The sequence below is a fragment of the Saccopteryx bilineata genome, chromosome X (genome assembly GCF_036850765.1).
Source record: "Saccopteryx bilineata isolate mSacBil1 chromosome X, mSacBil1_pri_phased_curated, whole genome shotgun sequence".
NCBI lineage: Eukaryota > Metazoa > Chordata > Mammalia > Chiroptera > Emballonuridae > Saccopteryx > Saccopteryx bilineata.
Window position 1 is genome coordinate 144,888,529 of NC_089502.1, and position 11,178 is coordinate 144,899,706.

Below are 11,178 nucleotides of genomic sequence, written 5' to 3' on the forward strand. Positions count from 1 at the left end.
GGTGTGTTTGACAAGGGGAAGTGGAATTCCGTAAAAATTTCTACCAATGGCCTCTGGCTAGCGTGTGTGTTTCTAGATTTCCCAAATCCACCGCTCTCTCCTTTGAGAAAGAAATGAACATGTTTCCTTTCCTTTCCAGTGTCCCCCGAATCCCATCCAAAAGAGCCCGGTATCCATCGTGACCAGAACACGCTGTCTCTTACATAACCTTCCCCCCTGACCAGAGCTAACAACAGCTTGTATGCTCAAGTCACCGAAACCAGATGAATGCACAGTTATTAGGGAGTCCTCCCTACCTTCTGCTCCTTCTAGACCAGGGGTCCCCAAACTCAACTCAGCATGTGGGCCGCAGAGCAAGATCACCGCCGTTGGGCGGGCCGCACTAGGTCTACAAAAGGCAACTGTTACGCAACACTTTTCTCACTGCAGTTGAAAACAAAAAAAAATCAGTACAACAAGCACAATCGTACATGCAGTTTACTCAGTGTCACAAAATGACCAGAAACTGTAGTTCGCATCACAACTGCTGTTAACTAAGCTAATATCTAGCTAGGATGCTAGAGAAATGAAAAATACAAGTAGGCCCCTAGGCTTACTTAATTTTATCCAAAATATTTTGAACTTCGTGGATTAGTCTGCGGGCCGCACAAAATTGTTCGGCGGGCCGCATGCGGCCCGTGGGCCACAAGTTTGAGACCCCTGCTCTAGACAGTAGAAGTCATTGATAAATGTTTCCATGCGCCGGCCTGACTTGTGGTGGCGCAGTGGATAAAGCGTCGACCTGGAAATGCTGAGGTCGCCAGTTCGAAACCCTGGGCTTGCCTGGTCAAGGCACGTATGGGAGTTGATGCTTCTTGCCCCCCCCCTACTCTCTCTCTGTCTTTCCTCTCTGTGGCTCGCTCGCTCTCTGTCTCTCCCTCTCCTCTCTAAAAAATGAATAAATAAATAAATAAATGTTTCCATGGGCCAGTTCCCCACGGAACAGAGAGTTTTCCAGAATGTATTTTAGGACGCTCGAGTGATGATAAAAAAAAACAAAACACAATGTTTTCTCTTGAATCCGACTCCCATTCCAAAACATACAACTTTCAAAAAATAACAAATAAAAAGCAGTTTATTTTAAAACACGTTCTGTATACAGACGAACGCATACATTAGAGAGGGCGTGTATATCGGGACCTGTCATTTTATACTTTTGATCCCCGGTTGTAAAATTAAAGCACTGAATTTAGGGTGTATTCAGCTCTGAGATGAAAACTGCTTTTTCTTGCATACCACAGATAATCATATTTATGTATCATATATCTATATAGACACAATATGAACAGTGATACACAGTATGTATCGATACACATATACACTATATAATACTCAGTATATACTGTGGGATATAATACACTTTTAGAAGCATATACTATATACCGGGCACATTGTATAGCTCATGCTCCATATACTATATAGTGCAAGGGTCAGGAACCTCTGGCTCACGAGCCAGATGCGGCTCTTTTGATGGCTGCATCTGACTTGCAGACAAATCTTTAATAAAAAAAAAAAATGTTAAAAATCTAAAACATTCTCATGTATCACAATCCATTCATTTCCCACCGCTCATGTTCATGCTTGCGGGTGGCTGGAGCCAATCCCAGCTGTCCTCTGGGACAACACCACGTTTTTATTGGATAATGCGTCACGTCCACGGGTCGTTGTATGGCTCTCATGGAATGACATTTTAAAATCTGTGGGCGTTCATGGCCCTCTCAGCCACAAAGGTTCCCGACTTCACTCCTGCTACACTATCTCCTACAGACTGTGGGCAGATACTACTTTACTGTCCTCCCACCCTAGGGAACATTTTAGGTATTCTAAATGATACATGTAGCTATTTCACGTTGCAGATATCTTAGGCAGTCTAATTTATATAGGTTGGCAGAAAGCGTGAACACGGATCTCGGGAATGTTGTGGTTCCTATTGAACTTCCAGGGCCAACACCCATTCCCAGTAGGGAATTTTTGGAAATGACTTTCGACAGCCTCATGTCAGGGGTGGGGATTGGTCCAAACTCCCTGCTGTAGCAAGTGTTGCCCTGCTGGTCAGGTATGTCCTATCTGCATGGTCCACGGTGCGTGGTGAAGAATGTAGACCTGTTATCCTCGAGTGGTGCTTTCTGGTACGGGGTAGACCAGAGCTCATGAAAGGGCCCCCAGCCCCAGAACCTTGCCTCCCTTCCTAATTATTGAAGAGGATTTGATACATTCTTTAAAAAGACAAACAGTAGAAATGTTAATGGTGCCATCAAAAAATGACGTTTAACATCCAGTTGGATAAAGAGAAGGTGTTACTATACACCAGGGGTGGGGAACTTATGGCTCACAAGCCAGATGTGGCTCTTTTGATGGCTGCCTCTGGCTCGCAGACAAAAAATAATAATAATAACTTTAAGAATAGAAAACATTCTCATGTATTACAATCCATTCATTTCCTACCGCTCATTTTCATGTGGTTGCGGGTGGCTGGAGCCAATCTCAGCTGTCCTCTGGGACAACACCACATTTTTATTGGATAATGCGTCACGTCCACGGGTCATTGTATGGCTCTCACGGAATGACATTTTAAAATCTGTGGCGTTCATGGCTCTCTCAGCCACAAAGGTTCCCGACCCCTGCTCTACACACACACACACACACACACACACACACACACACACTAGAATACTACTTGGCCATCAAAACAAAAAAAGAATGAAACCTTAAGCATTTTTGCAACACCCCAGAAGGGACCCAGAGGGTACCGTGCTGAGTGAAATAAGTCAGACAGAGACTGACACTTATATGACAAATCCCAAGACCAACATAAAAGAATGAGCAAGACAGGAAAAAATAGAAATACACAGTCTGGGGGATTTTTTTTTTTTTTGTATTTTTCTGAAGTTGGAAATGGGGAGAGACAGTCAGATAGACTCCCGCATGCGCCCGACCGAGATACACCCGGCATGCCCACCAGGGGCGATGCTCTGCCCACCAAGGGGCGATGCTCTGCCCATCTGGGGCGTCGCTCCGTCACGACCAGAGCCACTCTAGTGCCTGGGGCAGAGGCCAAGGAGCCATCCCAGCGCCCGGGCCATCTTTGCTCCAATGGAGCCTCGGCTGCGGGAGGGGAAGAGAGAGACAGAGAGGAGGGGGAGGGGTGGAGAAGCAGATGGGCGCTTCTCCTATGTGCCCTGGCCGGGAATCGAACCTGGGACCTCTGCACGCCAGGCCGACGCTCTACCACTGAGCCAACCGGCCAGGGCCAGTCCGGGGTATTTTAAGGGAAAGAAAAGGTTAGCCACCCTCGAGGAGAAGAGAACACACGTGTTGCTGCTTCAGGACCTTGTGTGGATCCGTCCGTACACGCGTGTCCTGAGCGTGCTATTTGATTCAGGCTGTCGTGTGTGACATGTGGAAGGATGTGACCTCCTCTCTCTCTCTCTCTCTTTTTTTTTTTCTCCTTCCTTCTCTCCCCAGCGACCCCAACCAGCCCGTCCCGCAGGACACCAAGTTCATCCACACGAAGCCCAACCGTTTCGAGGAGGTGGCCTGGTCCAAGTACAACCCCAAGGACCAGCTGTACCTGCACATCGGCCTGAAGCCCCGCGTCCGGGACCACTACCGGGCCACCAAGGTGGCCTTCTGGCTGGAGCTGGTCCCCCACCTGCACAACCTGAACGAGATCTTCCAGTACGTCTCCACCACCACCAAGGTCCCCCCTCCGGACATGACCTCCTTCCCCTACGGGACCCGGCGGTCCCCGGCCAAGATCTGGCCCACCACCAAGCGTCCGGCCATCACGCCGGCCAACAGCCCGAAGCACGCCAAGGACCCTCACAAGACGGGGCCCGAGGACACCACCGTCCTCATCGAGACCAAGCGGGACTACTCCACCGAGCTCAGCGTCACCATCGCCGTGGGGGCCTCCCTGCTTTTCCTCAACATCCTGGCCTTCGCCGCCCTGTACTACAAGAAGGACAAGAGGCGCCACGAGACGCACCGGCGCCCCAGCCCGCAGCGCAACGCCGGCAACGACATCGCCCACATCCAGAACGAGGAGCTGCTGTCCCTGCAGATGAAGCAGATGGACCACGACCACGAGTGCGAGTCGCTGCAGGCGCACGACACGCTGCGGCTCACCTGCCCGCCGGACTACACCCTCACCCTGCGCCGGTCCCCCGACGACATCCCCCTGATGACCCCCAACACCATCACCATGATCCCCAACACGCTGACGGGGATGCAGCCGCTGCACACCTTCAACACCTTCAGCGGCGGACAGAACAGTTCAAATCTACCCCACGGCCATTCCACCACCAGGGTATAGCTTTGCTTTTCTCGGCCCCGCCCCACCCGGACCACGCCCACCCAGACCACGCCCCACACAGACCCTGCCCACCCACACGCCCCACACAGACCCCGCCCCCGTCGCGCCCCACTCAGACCACGCCCACCCGCCACGCCCCACCCAGACCCCGCCCACCCCATCCACAGAGCGTCTCCACCCAAGGAATGTCCTCCATCCCACCGACTTAGGACAAAAACACACACACACACACAAAAAAAAAACAACAAAAAATGGGGGTGGGTGAGCGCAGTCCGTCTTCGTGTCCCTGTGGACCCAGCCCGTCACCGTCACCCCCTTTTGACGAGATCAACTTCGGACCCTACGAAATGTGAAAAGTAGACATTGCTGTTACGATTCTGCTTTACGACGCCCCTCACCCATCCACCCGCCCACACACACACGAGGACAGCCTCCCAGCCCCCCCACCCACCCACCCGCTCCCCAGTTTCAAGGACCTGGGTGTTTCCACTCTTAACAATCCAAGCTGACACCTGCAGAGACTTCAGCCAGGGACAATTGAATGTCTGGTGTTTTTTTCGTTTTGGGTTTTGTTCTTGTTTTTGTTTTTTTGTTTTTTTTAAACTACCATTTCAAAATAATTAATAATAATAATAATAAAATAATAATAATAATAAAACTTCTTTATGTGCCATGCCAGCCGATGGCTGTACGTCACTGAAGACAGAATCTGTGGGTTTTGACCCAACGTGAAAGGAAAAAAAAAATAATAGAATTTTATTATTCAAATAAAAGGACTGTCTATGCAGTAAGAGACGGATCATTCTGTGCAAAGACATGATTTGCCAGCCTGAACTATATTTAACAGACTCTGTAAAAAAAAAAGAAAAAGAAAAAAGAGAATGTACATATAGCTGTGAGTTTCAACACACACATACACACACACACACACACACACACACACACACCAACAAGAAGAACTAAAGAAACAAGCTTCTCTGGGTGTTTTTCGTTGGACCAAGCGCTTTTATAGCCAGTGCGTGCTTTTCATGGTGGTCTGTATGTATATAAATATAAAATATATATATATATATACATTCGTCATATCTCCCCCTCTCTTCCTCCCTCCCCCCCAGGACCTAGCAGGCGTTTCTTCTTAAGTCACTTGCGCTGAGGATCCCACAGGAGTTTGTGAGGCATGTTGCGGGGAGCGGGGTCACCCCTGGGGGGCCCCCCCCAGGCTGCCAGTGTGAGGGCGCACCTGCTCCGTTCCAGCTGGTACTAGTGCATGTGACATGGACGGCATCCTCCTTAGAGAGGAGAGCTGTTGCTTTAGGAAATGCGTGTGTGTGTGTGTGAGAGAGAGAGAGAGAGTGAGAGTGTGTATCGGGGCTCTATAAAGTCTCAACACGCACACGGGTGCCCCTCACGGAGGCTGTGAGAAAGCTTGTCGCCTTCGAAGCGTAGCTGCAAGATGCAAAAAGAAAAGTAAGAAAGGGAAAAGAATGCCAAGCTGAGTTCTGCCGTGGTGGTCCCACGGGTACATTGGCAACAGCAGCTTCACCACGCAGGGTCCGGGCAGGGGGAAGGACAGAGCTGGCCTTCGGTGGGGACCCTGCCCAGCCGAGTCAAAACCTCTCCTGTCTTTTCCACAGCAGCTGCAGGACTGGCCGGCTGACCCCACTCAGCACAGTGCAAGGGTGGGTGAGGTGGGGGAGCTGTTCACATGTCTTCCCTTTTCTGTGGAAGCGGCCGGTCCCTCCTGGATTGGGGACCCTGAGTCTCTCTCTCTTCTTCAGACGCCGGTCCTGAAAGCATTCCCTTCCGAGGGCTTCCGTCTCCCCGGAGAGAGGGAGATGGCAGGAGACCTGTGCTTCGCGTGGACTTTTGTTCTTGTTTTTTGTTTTCGGGAAGTGAGGGTCTCTTCCCTGTCCCGGGGGCGTGTGGAATGTGCTCCCCCCCACACACCCATTTCAGACTGGCAAGCTGGGGGGGTCACCGTCCCTTGCACCCCTGGTCATTTTCTCCTTGTCCTGTCCTGTAAAAAAAAATAGCAAGTGTCATTAAATGACGGGAAAAATATATATATATTTTATATATATACATATATATCTCGGGACACTTGTTTTGGTGTTGCCTTTCAGAGAGCGTCTCAACAGTGGGAGAGGAGGCAGAGGTCTTGGCAGACGGCCTCTCTCAGGGCTCGGCGGTGTTGATCTCAGACACCCTGTCTTACGGGGGGGCATCGCCAAGGTGCCCGTGCACCCACAGACCGCAGCTCCCATTTCTGCAAACACAAAACCCCTTCACTCAGACGGGAGCCATGTCCATCAGAGGGTTTGGGGAACTCCGTTCTAGGAAGAGATCATTCTTTGAAATGCAGACACATGGACACAGGACACCCCGTGGTCAGAGGGCTGGGGCCCCCGAAGGGGAAGGGAGGACACGGATGCTTCTGAAGGCATCGTAGACAAGATGTGTGTCCCCAGGGCGTCCTCTGAACCCAGCGCCAGGTCCCTCCCTCCCCCCCCCCCAGCTCTGTCTAATTTCCCCCGAAACCAGCCAGACTTCCCGTGAGAGAGGCGGCGTCGACGTCGGTCCCCCGGTGTGTCCGTTGAACCCCAGTATCTGTTCAGTATCCCCAATTGTCTTCAGCTAGCAATATGCACAGGTCATGTACCAGGCTTCTGACATTTGGTCATGGGGAGGGGGGGGAGGGGAAAAAGAGTTCTTGTTAAGTGAAATAACTCCGTTAGCTTTTACACAAGAGGAGGATGATAATCAAAAGCAATTTAATACACACCTGACATGATACCTTATTTCTTACATGGGAAGGAAGTTAGAGGATCTTCATAGAATTCTATGAGAATAAAATATACTTGCTCTCTATAATAAAAAAAAAAAAAAAGGAAAAAAATGAGAAAAAAAAAAGATGTAAAATAAATAAATCAATACTTTCCTAGGCTTTTATTCTGGACTTCCACAGGCACGCAGGGTTTCATGGTTTCTTGGGTTATTATTTTGCGATTTTGTGTTTTGATTTTTGCCTTAACTAATGATAGAAGATCTATATGGCTGGACTCGTGTATAAACTTTTCAGCGGCATTTTTAATAATAAAATATCACAGTATTTTCTAATGCTTTGTGCAAATAATTATGTGTCCAATTATTATTATTATTTGGGGTTTTTTTTGAGGGGGTAGCTGGTTGATAAATTTATTTTTATCTTCCCCACCTGCCTTTTTCGCTTGAAGAGTTAAATTACCTGCAACCTACGTTAAAAATGGAAATCTCCGTTGCTAAAATGGGTCGGTTTGTTACAGTTTGGAGAGGAAATTTTTTTTTTGGGGGGGGGAGGAGGCTGCTGTCCGATAAGTTCCACACTGGGCTGGACATTCAAGGACAGAATTCTGCAGCAAGAAACTTCCGATCTATTGTCTCCTGAGGTGCAGCTTTTGAACAGGTGACTTCTGCCACGGCCGTTCCTAACGCCTCTGGCTTTGGACTTGTGTTGGACCTCAAGGTGCCTTCACGCTTTCAAACAGAGGCCATCGCTTAAGTGACTGAATGAAGTTTATTCTACTGAATAAAATGCAAGAGTCAGACAATCCCTATCGTAATTAAAGATTATTTTATTTTATTTTATTTTACCCACGAGAACCAGTGTGTCAAGTTCTCATTGTACATCTGGCCATTGAAACATAGGTAGGGTCCGAGGGAACAGACACACCTGTATTTGTTTTCAAAACGGAAGGTCGGAATAGAAAACGTGGAGTGGTTCGGGTTACCAGGGAAGAAAGCCTGAAACACAAGAGCATGTGGGTCACTTTTAGTGGTTCTAGAGCAGCGGTTCTCAACCTGTGGGTCGTGACCCTGGCGGGGTCTCCTAAAGCCATCGGAAAATACATAATGCATATCAGGTATTTACATTCCGAATCATAACTGTAACAAAATTACAGTTATGAAGTAGCCACCAAAATTATTTTTTGGTTTGGGGTCACCGCCACACGAGGAACTGTATTGCGGGGTCACGGCATTAGAAAGGTTGAGAACCACTGGTCTAGACCTTCAATGTCTCAAACTGTGATGGCTGAGGATGACCTTTATCAATATATCTAGAATTTCAGCGGACCCTTTAAAAAGGCCGGGGGGGGGGTAGGGGCAGAGACAACCCCCTCCCCCATTCCCCAGTCAAAAACGCACATGAAACTTTTTAACTCCACCAAACCTGTGCCTACTGTGGACTGGACGTCTTACCAAGAACACACACAGTCAATAAACACGTACTTTGTATGTTATATATATATAATATTCTTAATATAATATTCTTAATATAATATATATATAATATAAGGTCTACCGGAAAGTTCTGTCCGTTTCTATCACAACAAGTTACAACACGTAAGCACATGTTTATTTGGGGCATGTGTGCCTCTCTATTTTTATCACTTAATGTATACATACTGACGTAGCAAATTAACTAAAACAAAGTTGATTCATGTTAGTCTTATGTGTGAAGCGATACCATGGCTATTGATAAAGTTCATTGACGCCACTGTAATTTTTACAAATTTCAACAAGGAAGAAATGCTACAGAAGCATGTCTGTCGCATCCACCGTATTCTCCAGACTTAGCACCCTCTGACGATCACTTGTTTTTGTCCTTACAAAATTTTTTGAAGGGCAAAAAATTCAAAAATGAAGAAGATATCAAACAAGCACTGGTTCAGTTTTTCGCATCAAAAGATAAAACATTTTTCAAAAATGGGATATACAAGTTGCCCTCACGCTGGCAAGAAGTCATTAATAACAATGGCCATTATATTATTTAATAAAGTTTATTGACGGTAAGAAAAATTGTATTTTGTTTTATTCCAAAAACGGACAGAACTTTCCGGTAGACCTTATATAGATATATAATATTCTTAATTGTAAGCGAGAGAAAAAAAAATGTTATCAAGGAAATGAGGAGAGAATCCGTTTACAAGAATGCCCTCTACCGAGACTCTTCATTTTATCGGCATGACAATGACGCAACACATCCCAAATGAGACCATAATGTGAAAAAAGAAATGTGTATGTCTTTACAGATGTTATGGTTTATGCACTATTCCTGCAGAAGAAGCCATCTGACAGCGAGACGGTAGCCTAGAATAATCAATCATGATTGCTTCACGGTAATCAGGAAACCTCAAAAAAAAAACAAAAAACAAAAACCCACGCTTTTCGATGTAATCACTTTTTTAAAAAAAACTGAGGTAGAAGTGGACCCATACAGTTCACACCCTTGTTGTTCAAGAGCCGACTGTATTTTTAGACAGAGCGGGACCCACGTGACTCAGACATGAATTAGCAGGCTGCATGTTAGCGGTCAGAAACACTTTTACTTCCTCTAAATGAACTCGTAACATTGTGTCTTCTGAGAGGCGTGATGGAGAGAGGGGGAAAAATTAGTTTCTGCCAGGAAAGTGAAAACCTTGCTGTCTCTGCAGAGCCTCAACATATCTTTAAAATATGGGCAGATAGGAGGCCTGACCAGGCGATGGCGCAGTGGATAGAGCGTGGGGCTGGGATGTGGAGGACCCAGGTTCGAGACCCCGAGGTCGCCAGCTTGAGCACGGGCTCATCTGGTTTGAGCAAAGCTCACCAGCTTGGACCCAAGGTCGCTGGCTGGAGCAAGGGGTTACTCGGTCTGCTGTAGCCTCACGGTCAAGGCACATATGAGAAAGCAATCAATGAACAACTAAGGAGCCGCAACAAAGAATTGATGTTTCTCATCTCTCTCTCCCTTCCTGTCTGTCTCCCTCTCTCTCTGACTCTGTCTCTGTCACAAAATAAAGTAAAATAAAATATGGGCATATAAGAGGAGGTCTCTTACAAGCCGTTCTTCCCATAAAGTGACCATCAGCACCAATCCTTAGAAAACCTACCAATTGCGTTTCTTCGAGGTGAGGGCTTTAGGGAAAATGAGAGAGACACCGTGCTGGTTCCTGTTTCCTCAAAGAGATGTACCTGTCGGAGGGAAACGGGCGGAATCTACCAAAGGAAAGTCTTGAGATGAATTCCTGAGGTGGCTACCCCCACCCCCCTACGAGGAGTGGACTGGGTGCTCCGGGCACTGAGAGGAGTGACCACAGGTGACCGCCAGGTGAGGGCGTGAAAGGTCAAGTCTAAGCTCCGAGTGTAAGACCTTGGACTTGAGCGAGTCCACTCATGTTGGGAGAAGACAGGGGACAGGCATTTCAGGCACAACCCAAAACACACCCCCAAAAATGCCCTGTGAAAACCGCCAATCACACCGTGCTTCACTTTGGATACGTCAAATCTGTGTGTGTGTGTGTGTGAGAGAGAGAGAGACAGAGACAGAGACAGAGAGAGAGAGAGAGAGACGGAGACAGAGACAGAGAGACAGACAGAGAGAGAGAGACCTTTATTTCTTGTGCCATTTCTTTCTACAGGGATATATTATTTATAAACATAGGTTTAAAAAGGTCTCCACAGGCCATCCATACTATTGGGTTTTAGGTACTATTAACACGTTATGAAGAATTACTTTAGGTATTATATACATGCCGTTTTTGGTATTGGTATAGCTAGGTAATACTGAAAATGATTTTTGTTTCAAATTGGTTTGAGCAAAAAGACAAAATGACGACATACATTATTTACAAAGGAACTTAACAAAACGGTTCAGTTTTTGTTTGTCTGTTTTTGTTTCTAAAGAATCGAGTTAAAGATTCTTGTAAAGACCAAGTATTTGAATTTGAGAACTTGCAAACAATAATCAAAATGTATTGCTCTAAATCAAGGGTCCCCAAACTTTTATTTATTTATTTATCTATTTA

The 11,178-nt window shown here is 47.1% G+C and overlaps 1 protein-coding gene across 4 annotated transcripts in view; it reads left to right on the plus strand.

Annotated features, from left to right (window-relative positions):
- NLGN4X (neuroligin 4 X-linked) overlaps positions 1–4,405 on the plus strand; it is a 338,844-nt gene extending 334,439 nt beyond the window's left edge. For all 4 annotated transcript variants that reach the window (XM_066250179.1, XM_066250182.1, XM_066250181.1 and 1 more), the window contains one exon: positions 3,505–4,405. In XM_066250179.1, coding sequence (XP_066106276.1) covers positions 3,505–4,354 — 850 coding nt within the window. In that variant the 3' untranslated portion in view covers positions 4,355–4,405. The remainder of the gene's footprint in view (positions 1–3,504) is intronic.
- Positions 4,406–11,178: the final 6,773 nt, after the last annotated feature.